The sequence below is a fragment of the Schistocerca serialis genome, chromosome 7 (genome assembly GCF_023864345.2).
Source record: "Schistocerca serialis cubense isolate TAMUIC-IGC-003099 chromosome 7, iqSchSeri2.2, whole genome shotgun sequence".
Lineage (NCBI taxonomy): Eukaryota > Metazoa > Arthropoda > Insecta > Orthoptera > Acrididae > Schistocerca > Schistocerca serialis.
In genome coordinates this window covers 69846109-69861497 of record NC_064644.1, presented here as the reverse complement: position 1 = coordinate 69861497, position 15389 = coordinate 69846109, and the positions used below count along the sequence as shown (strand labels likewise).

At 40.3% G+C, this 15389-nt stretch overlaps 1 protein-coding gene across 1 annotated transcript; it reads right to left on the bottom strand.

Moving 5' to 3' along the window:
• Nucleotides 1-7314: 7314 nt before the first annotated feature.
• Nucleotides 7315-14944, bottom strand: LOC126413326 (uncharacterized). Its single transcript, XM_050083233.1, has 6 exons — nucleotides 14917-14944; nucleotides 11752-11862; nucleotides 10391-10527; nucleotides 8928-8992; nucleotides 8606-8689; nucleotides 7315-7473 (listed from the first exon to the last, which is right to left on the bottom strand). Exons 2-6 carry the CDS (start codon nucleotides 11860-11862, stop codon nucleotides 7352-7354), a joined length of 519 nt encoding a protein of 172 aa, XP_049939190.1. The 5' UTR covers nucleotides 14917-14944; the 3' UTR covers nucleotides 7315-7351.
• Nucleotides 14945-15389: the final 445 nt, after the last annotated feature.

Here is a 15389-nt window from a genome sequence, read left to right as displayed (position 1 = left end):
TACCTCGGAATTGACCAACCTAACCCACAATATCGCTACCCAATTAATCCTCAACTAAGCAGATGAATACAGCTACACTTCACCTCTCTTGACTGAATAGAGCTTTCCTAGTCCTAACCCCTCCAAGTGCACCACTTTCCTCGAGATATAACCAAGTCTTGGAGCTTAGCACACCATATCAATCTATAGTAACAGATCTAAAAGTACCTTAATTTAATAGCATACAGTTAAGAAGAACAAGAACGGAGTTAATTTAATAGCATACAGTTAAGAAGAACAAGAACGGAATGATATTTATGCCCAACATAGTTTGACACATTTTCACATAAATCATCCAATCTATCATATGTGAAGTATTGTTTCTGTATACGACTAGAACGCAGGCTATATCACGTAACTAAAGCATCCAGATAGAACTCTCGAAAAAGAAAATACACCTTGAGCAACTTGTCCTTCTCTTGAATAATTGAGTCAACGTTTAAATCGTACTTAGTTACAGGTCTATCTCAATAGATCAGTACACTCTCTGTTATTCTTTAATACATATATGATTAAGTTTAGACGTGAATGATCCTCTGTCCTCCTGAAAAGCATCAAATACAGTATTCAACTGGTGTGTATCACTGCTACCTCAGTAGGCATACACTTTAACACGAACTGAACGAGAAAAAATTGACTATCTTCCTGATCCCGCTCCCTCTGATGTCATCGTTTTCCTACAGTCCTCTTGCTGCCGCATACTTGACTCCATGTACAAATTGCTCGATGCGAACGACAAGATAAGCAAGTACGTCCTCATTTTCACCGCATTTCGATGTGTTTTAGGTTAGTTTATACGTATGCCCTAATCAGTTTTCGCAATTCTATTGATTTTATGTCAGATCCATCCATGCGACTGCGACATAACGTATCGTTCTGTGTTCTAAAACTGCCTGTAAATGTAACCCAGGTGTATCCAGCCACCTCCAGTCACCACATCTGGGTGGGTGTTTTGTGATAGTGTGATAGATATATTGTACGGTTCAATAAGTTATTTGAAAAAATAAATAGAGTGCTGTCAATCATTACACGCCCCTGCAGCACAGGTCAAAGTGCTTGGTTTTCCATCACCTTCTCGGTTGCAGGCGAGTAGTAAGTGTTTTCGCAGCTGCGTTAATCGTGTGTGTCAACGAACTATGGGCTACTGCGACAATAGACGTGAAGGCAGGTCCAGGCCTGAGACGCCGACGGTATTCATGAGAAGAACAATGCAGCTTTCACTTGTGTTAGAGGAGGGCGCCCTTTCTGGTCGGCTGTCACGACCGCGCAGAAGCTGAACTTGGCTGGAGGCTCTGGAACCCCACTCCCGCCGATCGCACGTGCGCGCAGCCTGCCTTGGAGCGTAATCTAAGGCGCATAGGTGATATGAATTTCTCCGGTGTTAGGCGCGAAAGCGACTGTGAGGAGGTCATGTTTGGGGGAGGCCGAGCAGAGACTTTTGGCCGGTTTAGCAGCTGGGACAGGGTGTTGGTCATGTTTGGGGGAGGCCGAGCAGAGACTTTTGGCCGGTTTAGCAGCTGGGACAGGGTGTTGGGTGAGTGTGTTTGGGCGCGTCTGTTCCACTATTTTGCGAGCATGTGTGTGCACTGTGCTGTGCGTTATTTGGAGAGTTTAAGAGTACAGAGCTTATCTGTGGATATTGTGTACCGCATTATTTAAGAGCAGTTTGTTATTGTGTGGTGAAATTAGGAGTTGTTTACGTGTTTGTGGGCTGTGTCAGATGACCACAATCAGATCAGTGCAGGTGTTTTGTTTAGTCACTCCATGACTAAATAAAATGGCTCGAGATAAATAGAATGCAGTCCTTCCTTACCTCCCCGAGTGAAGCCAAGTGCAGTGAATTTAAAAAGTTGACAATTAGGGGCAGGGATTTTAGATGGATTATTAATTAGAGAAATTAAGAGTTGTTTGGTTCTCTGGGCGTGAATATTTTGAATAATTTAGGTGTACTTCACATGTCTGTATGCTGTGCAGTGACTTTTTGTAGGTTTAAAATTATTTAGCGAAATTAAGAATAGTTTGGTGCTATGGGAGTGAATGTTTTGAATTATGTAGGTGTGCATTACATGTCTGTAGGCTGTGCAGTGACTTTTTTGACGGTTTACAATTAGCATGCTTGTGTGTAGAGTTTCATACATGAGTTATATAGGAGTAGTTTGCAGGTCTGTATGGTGTGGGGGTATGTGAGAGCGTGTGTTCTGTGATACATATACTCTATCCCTAAATAAATTGCTTCCAAATAAATAAAGTACACTCCTTCCTCCTTCCATGAGCCTAATGTGGGCTGAGACGTTTTACCACCCGTCCCCTAGGAAGTGATGGTGGTGGTACGCTTCATTTTCAGCAGTTTTCTTACATTGGTAGCGAAGACGGAAGTGAGCATTGTTTACTGGCAGATTTCACACTTGGCGCAAGATCCTAGGAGGAAGTGGTGGTCGGATGTGAGGTTAGTACAAGTGCCCTTTCTTTACATGCAATTTTCTTAGGTTGGTAGCGAAAGCGCAAGTGACGTTTCTTTACGGACAGAATTCAATCTCGGCGAGGGTTCATAGGAAGAGGTGGCGGTCTGGCCCTCGAAAAGTAGTTGAAAGTAGATAGCTGAACACCTTTACATACGTATATGAAATTGTAAACTGAATTATTTAATATGATTAAAATTGAAGTGGAATTAAGTACTTAGGTAATTGATAGGTAAGATGAGCGATGTGGGAGTATATTTACAGAAGACTCTGTCCATCGCGTGTATGGGGAGGGGGGGGGGGGGGGCGATCGAGGGTGTGTGACGTAAACGGTCGGACGTCAGCGGGGCGGCGGCGTGGCACAAGTCCGGTTATATCGTACGCGCGAGAGAGAGTCAATTAACTTAGCGAGAGGTCTCGTGGCGACTAAACAAGCTGTTATACAGTCACAGCGGTTTCCACTGTCAAGCGAACTTTGGCGCCAAACGTGTAGCACGACGTTCTCGGTATTACAGAGACATGAGGTGGATGGTCAATCGTTATGATCGACAGGTTTGAACGTGTCCAGCGAACATCTTTTGCGCCACCTGGTCGGTGGGGGCAGACTCCCCTGTCCATGAAAACATGTTGTTGAAAAGAGCGCTGGACTGGCTGTGACGTAGGGCGATGTGGCCACTCCCTTACCTGTCGCACATAGGGCTATGCGGCCGCCGCTCGGCGACTGTGGCGCCTGGGAGACGGGGCCAGGTGCGGCGACGATTTCAACTAATTCATTTGCAGCGTGGACGTCATGGCGACTGCATTGGGATCTCGAAGATGTGTACAGATTGTGCTGGAGAACAAATGATGAGCATACTGCTTCAAATAAAGACATCAGCTCTTTTTTGCCATACAAAATCAAATAATGTGAATTAGGTTACTGTATGTGCACGTTATTATTTGACGCGATTTTCATTGCTTAGCAGTGAAAGGATAAATGAGCGCGAAAGTTCGTAGGATGTGGGCTATTTCGTACATGTGATAGATTATGGTGATGGAATTTGAAATTGTGAAAGATTTTTTGTTATGGATGTACCGCAAATGGCTGCCTTCCTTCCGAAATCGGACATCTTGAATAAATAATAAATGATAATAAATGACAATAAAAAAGAGAAGTTCATTTTTGGAGGCATAATCGTGTTGGAATTTGAATTTGGTGCAATTTTGTAGTGGAGGTACGTCAATAATAATAATAATAATAAATAATAAATGATTAATGATAATGAATAATAATCGATAATAATAAAGCCAAGTACAGTTTTGCAGCCACTATTGTGCAGGAATTTGAATTTGGCGTGAATTTTCTAGCAGAGGTAGACCAATAATAAATAATAATAATAATAATAATAAATGATGATAAATGATAATGAATACTAATAATAAATGGTAATGAATAATAATAGGAATTCAAATGTGCCACCATTTTTTCTGGTGGCTTAGGTTATTGGAGGTAGCCCAATTGACCTATTTTCCCACCACAATTCAAAATTCCCGACATTTTTTCTGGCGGTTAGGTTATTGGATGTAGCACAATTGGCCTATCTTCCTGCCAAAAGCCGCTATCTTGGATGACGTCATGCGCTGTTGCCAAGTCTACATACCGCCATCTTGGATGACGTCATCGGCGCCATCTTGAATAAGTTTTGCAAGAATGCAGAGTGGCGTCAAAGATAGGTTGCTCTACTACTGGCACACTGCTACCGCTTTTTCGTGTAACTGTGGAATGCTTATGGCCTGATATGATTAATAGTAATCTGCCACTATGACCTCCAATAAGTCATGTACCATTCAAGTTATATGCCTGTTATTCATACCAATTTAGGTTTACACTAACAGCTTTCTAAATACACATCGATCGACAAAATCGGATTAACCGGTTAGATTTTGGAAAATTCGTTGCTGGGTGTTACTTGTATAATTTACAGTCAGATACTAAACTTTAAACTAATAAAGATATTGAAAATCTGGTTACACCATCAGAGTCGACGTGCAAATAATGGTAGTGTACATGTTTTTTTTGAGGTATCGTAATTCCTCTGGCTATTATTTAATTTCTGCAAGAGCTGTGAAATGTCTGCTATTGTGGTTTCGCAATGTCCTCCATGTTCGGCACTCCCTCCATCGACACAAAGTACCTTCTGAGACAAAGAATTAACATTTAATTCCCAGCCACGTGGCCTGGACTACCCTCTGGGGCTACCCCTCTTGCTCTGGCTAACATACGGCACCACCTGGTCGCTGATGAGCCCTGGCTTGCCAAGCAGCCCTTGTGGCCATGGCAGCTCTGATCTTAGAATAATTTCAAGGTGCCACAACTCGCCTGTTACCTCACATTGCCAGTTATTTTGATACCTAAGCAGCAAAACTCGTTACCTTTTTTAATGTTCGCTTACTTAATTTAATTCCCTCAGCATCACATGACTTACTTCCTCTACAATGCATTACAATTTTTTTACTTTTATAGATGTTCAGATTATGGCTTCCTTCGAAGACACAATCACTTCCAGTTAATTGCTCTTCTAACTCCTTAGCTGCCCTTGACAGTATTGACGTGTCATTGGCAGTCATCAAAACTTTTCCTCCCTTCTGCCTCAAAATTTTTCCTTGGTTTCCTTTTCAGATACTTCGATGTAAGGACTGAATAAGAAAGGGGACAGGCTACAACTCTGTCTTACTGCCTTCTCATTTATTTCTTCCGGCCGGCCGAAGTGGCCGTGCGGTTAAAGGCGCTGCAGTCTGGAACCGCAAGACCGCTACGGTCGCAGGTTCGAATCCTGCCTCGGGCATGGATGTTTGTGATGTCCTTAGGTTAGTTAGGTTTAACTAGTTCTAAGTTCTAGGGGACTGGTGACCTCAGCAGTTCAGTCCCATAGTGCTCAGAGCCATTTGAACCATTTTATTTCTTCCGTTTTGTGTCTTCCAACGATGATAACCACCGTCCGGTATTGTACAAGTTGTAATAACCTTTAGCTCTCTGTATCGTATATCTTAGGCACCTCTGAGAGTGAAATCCAGTCAACTTTGTTAGAAGCTTTCTCTGAAACTACAAATTCCATATTCGTAAATTTTCCTTTCAAAAGTATCATTACAGGCCACATACTGTCCCGACGTTCATTGCTCGGAAACGTGTAAATTAGAGGTGGTAGCCCTCTAAAGCTGTTACATGCCTTAACAAGTGATAATTGTTTAAAGTACATTCAAAAGACATTTTAAAAGTCTGCATAATTAAAAAATGTTTTCCTTTTCTTAGGATGCTAGTTATATGAATTAGGGAGCGCAACATGTTTAAACAGAAATTAGTGAAGTAAGAAAGTGAGTCATTAAAAAGAAAGAAAAGTAATTAAAGAGAGCATAATCATTTCTTTAATAAACTAAGGTAGCCAGTTAGTAAGTGAGATGGACGACACTGCCACCCGGAATTGTGGGTGATTTCTGCCACTGCACGGTCACCAGAAACCAGAGGTGTGAGGGGAAGATAATTTACTGATTACCTGGAGACTGACTGTTCTCATCTGAAAATGAGCCGACTTTTGATTATCCAACACTGTTTTATTGCCACGATCGGTGTTGTTAGTATTACAGATGATATGAGGAATGTTGTTGGGTCACAGCGGATGTGTCTTATTTGAAGAGCAATCCAAAGAATATTGAAGGAAAGTATGTTGACTGTATAGATGCCGACGTCATTAAAGTAGAACGCTTCTTTATCGGTGGATTTCTAGCTGAATTTGCATTGGAGTCCCATTTTCTGAAATAAAGGTAATGCTACATGATTTTGATCGTAAATCTCTATCAAACTGGAAACAGATCAAAAGCTATTCATCTCTACGTATCTCTATTGCGGTATTTGGATCATGTTTCATTTAGTATAACCGATTGCACCTTGTCTGATTCCTTTCTCAGTGTAAGCAATCGCAATGAGGTTAATCTCCCACCCGAAGACGAATCCCCATGCAATATTGAGCCATGTAGAAGCTACAGATTTGGTAAATTGTCTTGAGTAATCTGGTTAATTCAACTCGTATGCACAGACTTTCGGAGATAGAAGTTAGTTCGTTGCAAAAATCGAGTTTATGTGTTAGAGCAGCGATGATAGATGAAGCCCATAAACAGAAAGTACTTCCCACCTGAAAGTAGGAACCGTCAAATCGTTGTTTCTTCAGTATGTACCTAAGTCTCGGAATGGTAGGAGAAAGAGAAATGACAACGCTATGAAGTACACTTTCAACATATATCATTGCTGATGACGTTTTATTACAACTGCCACAGATCAACATTTGTCACTGAATCAGAAAGAACGTTAGTTGTGAAGAAATTGTTGCAATTGACCGAAGATTTGTATATTATGGAAGACAACTTCGAAAGTTTTCCCAATGCGAGTACGTGACGTCTCATTGTCTCAACGGGTTTGCAATACCCAAGCTTCTCAGATGGGACCGTAGGTACAAGGCCAGTGAGGCTAGCGACATGGAAATAATGACGTACTAAAAAATGTATTAACACACTTCTTGCATAAAGCTCCCTATCTTATGTTGTTCGATTTGACGTACATACATTCTATCTGTATGTAAAAGTCAATTTTCCATACCCTCTTCTGGATGCCGTTTGTTTTAACGTCTTTCTACATACGAGACTGAAATATGTTAAGCCGGAAATTATGTTTAATAATATACTTTAAACGGTACAGAATTGTACTTTCAATTTAACATTATTAATTTGTTGTTGCTAGGAAAAATGGATTTTGACATTAGGGTGAGAAAGAAAGACTATTTCAAAATATGCTTCATTAATATTTATTTGTCAGAAGTACAGCATTAACAGACCACTTTCTTAAACTTAGACTTGTCCACTTCAGTGTGATTGCTGACAACTTCCCATACCAGCTCCATCAACTCGTCGCTGGGTTCCTTGACAGTTGTGAAGATTTGAGCCATTTCTGTAACAGAAACGTTCGCGTTACGCAATTTTGCACCAGCGAATTGTCGGACAGGATTAAAAATATCATCAGTCTTTCCAGAATATGCAAATGCTGCAGATTATCGTAGATTTCCTTACAACAACTGAATTTAATAGCTGAAATGGCTCTGAGCACTATGGAACTCAACTTCTGAGGCCATCAGTCCCCTAGAACTTAGAATTACTTAAACTTAACTAACATAAGGACATCACACACTCCATACCGGAGGCAGGATTCGAACCTGCGACCGTAGCGGTCGTGCGGATCCATACTGTAGCGCCTATAACAGCTCGGCCACACCGACCGGCTCTGAATTTAATGAATAAGCTTGTAGACTTGTGTTAATGCCGGGTGGAACACACTAGAATAACACGATTATGCTTTCCAACATTTCAGCTAAATTATACCACAACGTTTGTTAACTGAAAATACGCTTGGAAGGTAAAAAGTAGAACTTAAATTTTAACGTCTTGTTGACGATAATTTTATTAGAGTCCGAGCATAAGCACGGACAGGGGAAGAAATGGAAACGTAATCGGCAGAGTCTGTTTTAAATTAATTATTCCCGGAAATTTGCTTTAAGAGATTTAGGATCTAAATGTCCATAATATGAATGGCAGGATGTCGATTTGATCCAGCATCCTAGCAAAAGAGTGTCCATCTTGTTTTCACTGCTCCTCTCCGTCAGTGAAACTGGTCTGAAGATCAATAACGAATGTGACATGACAGTATTAACAAAAACATGATACAAGAGACGCTTCCTACCGTGTATATGCTACAACTGGAAATAGTGTTACTACTATACTAAGATTAAACGGGGATAACTTCAGCAGGTAATGGTAATAATACACAGTTTGGCTCATCATGGGATACATATATAAGTTCAAGGACTTGTTTTTTGGTAGTGTTCGTCTCTATGGAACTGATAAAAATGCACTGAAAAATGATAGAAACTTCTATTGCAAATACAAGTTAAAACATTGAGTAGTGAGACGAACACAGAATCACTCGTGCAATCTTTTTTTTCCTTCACCCTCACGCCGCCATTGCTCGATCATGACCCACAAAATATTGCAGAGGTTTTTAGAGGAATTAGATGACAGAGACTAACCATATCCGAGAAAGCAGTAGTGGTCCATGATGAAATCCTCGTGCGAGTACACTACATTGTATGGTCCGCTCAGTAGAGATTCCCCTGGAAAGAGAAGATGATATATGTCAACTTATACACATGTCTACAGATCGTGACAGTTAGAATTACTGTTTGCTGCGACATCTATGTCTAGCTCCTCCAGAGGAATATAGATAAAGAAAAATTAGTTTGTTCCGCTGTAAGAGTAATGCGTGTGCCCTCTTCTACCAATAAAAATATGCCTCTACACGTGTGTGAGAAAACTATCTTTTACATTTTGGAAGTATGAATTTGCACTTACAAACGCCATCATAGACCTTGTCCAGCTTGTTTCCAGTGACTGACACATAACTGTTCAGAGGAAATCTGAAAAAAAGAGAACAGTACAAGTAAGTAGAATGTTTTTACCTCCTTCATGCGTTTTGTACTGACATTCGCTGTGCTAAAATCTGGAAATGTTTCTAGGGTGCAGCCTTTTCATAGAAATCAGCACTAACGATTTCCGAAGTCGTTCCAGCCAGTGCTGCACACAACCCGTGTTGCATTTCTTTTTGTATGACCGTTATAATGTGTTTACGAATTTACGAAGCGAATGAAGAATTATATCATGTCACGTGCAATTTTCATGGTGAGGCAGCGATACAGCGGTTATCAGTTACTGTAACTTCGTGACGGCTTAAAATTGCACACTGGGCTGGAGCAGAAATCCGAAATCTTTTGCTTCGCAAGTGATGTTCTAACCAACAGAGCTAGACGCCAGTTTCTAAATCATAGTAAGAAAATATGGGAAGCAAAGTCTTATAAAGTGAAGAACGTATGCAAATAGAACATCAGAAGAATGAAGATACTTTACCTTCACAAATTTTACAATTTATTATCATCTATCACTCAATATTCGGATAAAGTCACAGAGTATGTGTTCTGTTTTTTCCAAGCAGCTGCATTACAGGTGTAAGGATTGAAAATTCCCGGAGAAGACCAATTCGGTCTTTCAAATCTTCATATAATTCGGAATATTTTTAGACATATTCCGGAGTCAATGAAAGCAGTAGACCTTCTAGTAAAGTATACTTCGTAAGTCATAAGTGTCATCCTTTCCCCGGCCAGAACTACTTACAATGCAGGCTGTTCCATAGGAACATAATGACAATAGCTGAAAAACCGAGAGCATATTAAATATTAATACGCAATACCCTTGTAAAAGGATTGCCTCGTCCTTATTTCTGGTGTTTAACTAGCGATTAGCTGCATACTCCTTACAATATAACTTCATATCCCTGAGAGAATTAGAAAATTAAATACCCAGAGAGAAAATTTCTGATAGATTAAAACTTTTAATACACAAACTGTAATTTCCTGGCATATTATAACTGTACTACATAGCTGCTACTACAAAATATGTGGACTGCTCAGAAAGTATGACATTCATCATGAAACAATAATATTTGGCAATCCTACCGGGTAGATGCATATCTCGGTAGCGACTAAAACCCTTTTTTGTATTCAAAATGATTTTATTACGTTGAAGGTATAATTGTCAACGTCTGCTTCAATGTCTCCAGCGTCACAGAAATTATTTACATTGGTACAGATTTCCATCTCCATTGCTTCCAGTGGAATGCATTATTTTCCGTCAGTAACGAATGAAGCTCTCCAAAGAAAAGAGGTTAATTGCAATTATTTACTGTGATCCAACAGAATACAACCACTGTAACAAGTGTAGATACCATATTTAACTTACAGCAGGTTAACCAAGTAACTTACAGAGGCGCTTTGCTGAAGTTGCCAGTAAGGTACATCTCGGTGTCGCTCTCCCCAGGCGACTGGACGTAAGTAACACAGCCCAGGTCAAACAGGCCGGGTACCTGGTACTGGTATTGTTGGTACCACGGCTTCTCCTCCTATGGTTCCACAGTGGAGCTTGTAAGTACAGTGTTCACAGCATGTGACGATAACTATTCTAGTGTACAAATTGGAGGGTTTACACGCTGATCCAGTGAAACTATATAGCCGTAATGTTAAAGACTAAAATAACCTTCACCGCAAGTTGACCAGAGGTTAAAACCAAACTCAACAGACAAAAATGGGGAAGGATTTCACTACGCCACTACAACTGAAGTATATGTACATATGTAACATTACAGCAAGGTTGAGGTATACGTTACACTGTCTCTGTTTGGAGTACCATATACGAGGCCTGTTCAGAAAGTAAGCTCCGATTGATTGCCAAATTGAAACCACAGTGAACATCAGAAATGTTTTACTTGTAACAATTAGCTACACCTTTCAGCTACTTCTCTACGTAGTCGCCGTTCTGACTTAGACTTTTGTCATAGCGTTGTACCAACTTTTCAATAGCCTCATCATAGAAGGCAGCCGCCAGTGCTTTCCGCCAATTCTCCACGCTGGCCTACACCTCGTTGTCTGTGTCAAAATGTTGTCTTCAAAGACAGCGGTTCATGTGACCAGAGATGAAACTCAGGGGGAGACAATTGCGGACTGTATTGTGGGTAATCTAACATTTCCATTTGAAAACGATGCAGGAGCATCTTCATTGCCCCTGCAGAATGCGGCTGAGAATTGTCGTGAAGACGAAACAGCACGACAGTTATGTAATGTTAGCTGCATAGCTTCAGGCGAAATTTCTCACCAGGCCCTCGTACTTGGCGGCAGACTCTATTTTCTAGACATCTTTACGCACTCACTGCGAGCTCAGAAATGAGAAGAGCGACGGGATGCTAACTGGGGTTATACTAGAGACACTACCCATCACATCTGTGCAAAGCTTTATCGGATTTTCATAGTCGTTTCCATTTCGCGACCGATCGGAGCTTACTTTCTGAACGCCCCTCGTATATAAAGAAAATCTTAATTTGAGTAACAAATTGCTATTGATTCAGGAAGTTTCTGACTTAAGGTTTTAGTTAGTTCTGTTATGGGGAAGATTTCTGAGAATACGTTTCCCTAATTTACAGCAATTACTTTTCTACTGTCATGTGTAAACTATGAATCTTATTTCCCCCTGCCATAAAGACACTAAAAGACTGCTCTTAACAAGATGACAAGTAATCATAAATACAATATATGTAAGTTTTTTTCTGCTTTCTCTGCTGCTGCTAACTTACGGTAGTCATGTAGAACTTCTCAGTGGAAGCAGCTGGCAGTACACAGCCCACATTCTCTGTGGAAGCACCCTCCGCCAGCAAGGGCAGCACCAGGATTAGCAGCGAAAACATCTGTCGGCAAAGTCAACGCCCACTGTTTATAGAAATATACTGATGATTTAGTTACCCCTACCTATGGGTATTGAAAGCCACAACGCCTTCTAAAAGTACACTCGAGACTCTCTTATTCTCTCACTTGCTACGCTCAAACTGTTATTCCTACGGGAAAATTACGCAACACATTTTTGTAGGAAATTTAATCCAGGTAAATTTTGTGTTCTGATACGTTTCCGCTGGAAGACACAGTTTTTCAGTTACTAAAAAGAAACCTCCTTCGAACGTCACTTTTGTACTTACTTCCCCAATAAATCGAGAACTTCGGCCTCTTTCGAAAACGTACAATTTTTGCGTTTATGTACATTAGAAGTTTCTACAGAAAGGTCCTATCTTGGGTGTAGGACTAATAATTTGAAAGTAGCGAGCAAAGGAATATGAAAACTGGCACATGTTGTTCGAAGGCGTTACAGGTTACATAAAACTCATGGGTAGGGACAGCTGAATCATTCCGTGTATGTTGTAATTTTAGCAATTTAATTATGCAACAAAAGAAGCTGTTCGTTGCTCCAGGTAAAAAATAAATCCATACTGGAAGAACGTGGATAATATGTTTACACAACGAGTGATTAAAGTCAGATTAAGAAGGTCAACACGGAATGAAAGTAGTGCCGTCTTATCTGCGACAAGGGAACGCTCTGCTAAATCAGGAACGAGCTGCAAAATTAAACTGACAAGAGCAGTACGCTGGCAAACACGTCATTACGTCTTTAGCAAGTAGGTTTAGGATGGTATTCTGAGTCTATGGAGCCACTAGACACATTATGGTGTTCAGAGCGGGTACTGGACCATCCCATTCTTACCTGCAGAGCTTGAAACGTCTGTGTTCGTCATATGTAAGACGGATGGTCACTGGTTGTGGAGCTTTCTCCGTCGACAATGCAAAGCCAATAGCTGAGTGGTGGCTGGAAGGTACTGCAGTCATTGCACAACTGTCCACTGCCCACAACTACAAACGCCGCAGATCCGTTAAATGCTCTCGTTGGCGTTAAGAGAAGCAACCTTTTGTATTACAGAGTATTACAGAATTCGTTACATTTCACTGTGTCCTGGAGGGAATATGTAGTGGCTTGTCTTAATTTAAATATCTCGCGTTTTACGAGCAGCAGTCTTAACAGTTATGCTATAAGAGTATTCATCCAGCTTCGAATAAGATCTTACTTATCAGTGAAACTTCGTAAACGGCAACCACAGTTTCTCACAGTGGTTATGTAACAATTCCACCAACTAGGAAAAAGTTGTTGTAGAGAATTGTGTTTTTTCTTGGATTAGAAATACCAATAAATTGAATTAATTTCGTTGAAATGAAATAAATGCAGTCACTTAAGTTGAAAGCTGTGAATGTGTAATGACGTGAAATGAAATCAGAGGCAGGCCTTCAGAAATGCTGTTCTGAGTACCAGTTTGACACTATTTTCATTAGTTACGACATCTTCATTACACTGGAGTTTAATGTTTTCTGAACGCACTTTGATTATATCATTTTATACCAGTGGACTTGATTCTATATATTTTTCGTATCATTGAGCCCAGTTCACTGTGTCCCGAAACAATGGTATTCGTTAGACACTACAGCAGTAAACCCCACAGTCTGCATTGTTAGATGGAACAAAGAACTTCAGTGAAGTGTGACGTTATTGATATAACTGATGTAACAGTAGGTATCGATTCCAACGTCCTGAAGGCGGTCTGATCAGAGAGATTCTATTCCACAAGGTTCTGTCCACTCACATTAATTTCACACGTCCAGAAAACGACGAATCACACTTCATGAACAGTGTGCAGGTCTGCGTCGAAGAACAGTGTCTGTCACCTTCCTATCGGGCTCATTCGCTTGATTTGTAACCATTCGAATTTATCAAGCGCATATTTGGATGAATTCATGTCCATCATTGTTCTCTGGAAACAACAGTGTCAATATGCTATGGAATCACATAAAGAAAAGGGATCAAGCCTCCTCATACGTTTCCATGCTCTGACGTTTATTGATTGCGATTACGGAATATATGGGCTTGAACACCGTTCCTTGGTTTAACAATGTGTATCGGGGGAAAATAACTAGACAGCTTAGTTAGAATAATTCTTGCTTTTTGCTAACTTCCATTTCAATATGCTGAATGTGTTGCGAATAGTCGTTGTGAAGTGTTTTTCTGTTGATACTTTTTTGTTTTACATATTCCGTCTGTAACTAGAATTGTTTTAAATCTCCAAAGCAAAAATCCTGGATGAAACCGGCTCCCAGTCTATTGAACATGTTTCGGAGACACCTAATAAAGGGTCACATACTTAGACTCACGTGCTGGTTAGTTAACGTACGTAGTTATTACTATAACTATATTGACAAATGGTTCAACTGGTGCTCAATCCTTGTGGTGAGGTTGATTATACAACTGCTTCCAGGGGCACTTCCAGGGGCAACCAAAATTTTTGGTCGAAATAAAAAACTTAATACACAGTGATAATCTACTAATGAGAGGAATAATCCTGCATTAAGGGCTTAATTGCCTGAGTCAAATAAAAAGTTATAAAATATGTATATGTCTCGAGCCGAGGTAACACACGGCGCGTAGATTGCCCAGACGACATTCATCCAGTATCTGTAATATCAGAACACCTATTTCCACCACTGGTGCGCAAAACCGCAGCCTCTAGCATGACGTTTTAGTTTTTTACTTCTTTATCACTACCTCTACTCGCAACACATTCTGCAGATGGCATCTACATGTACCAAGGAATGTAGCAGACATGTGCTAGCATTATGCGATTTATGGTTTAGGAGATATGACACTTTATGTGTAGGAGTTATTGTCCTTAAACAGTCGGCAGTCGGATTTACTAGTTGTGAAATTTTCTCCTTTGCAGACATTAACCATCACACGGTAAATAGGTACAGATTGTTGGAGTTTACTCTTCTAGATAACAGGTAACCCCCCTGTTTATAATTGTTAATTAATATTCACTTTCTACAGGTCAATAATAGAAGCAGTATGTGTTAGATATTTGGCTACTTACAGCTGTTCCGTGTCGGATGTCGTTATGAGAAAAATCCAGAACTGCGTCTCCCTTAAATACGATTCCGTTCAAGGACCCTTGGAAACGGACTTTTATCAGAGACACCTATGTACACAGTGAAAGGAGCAGACAAAGTGATACTTAATTACTTCTTAATATGTAGACCCAGCTGCTAACCTGCTGAACACACAACGACATGTGACACATGTGGCAGCTTTCTTATATTCGCACATATGAAGGTCGAACACAAAAGCGAGTCACGTTAAATAATTTAACGTGACAATGACAAGGTACATTTGATTATTGTTTCTTACGTAACTGAAAATTAGTAAAATATATGTAGTTTGAACGATAATGAACGTAGTTTTTCTAACTAACGAAGGGTTTATTGAAGGAAAAATCTATTTACTACACAGAATAATAAATGCATTGAGTTATATTTCATATCTCGCTCCATCTTAATATAAAACAGA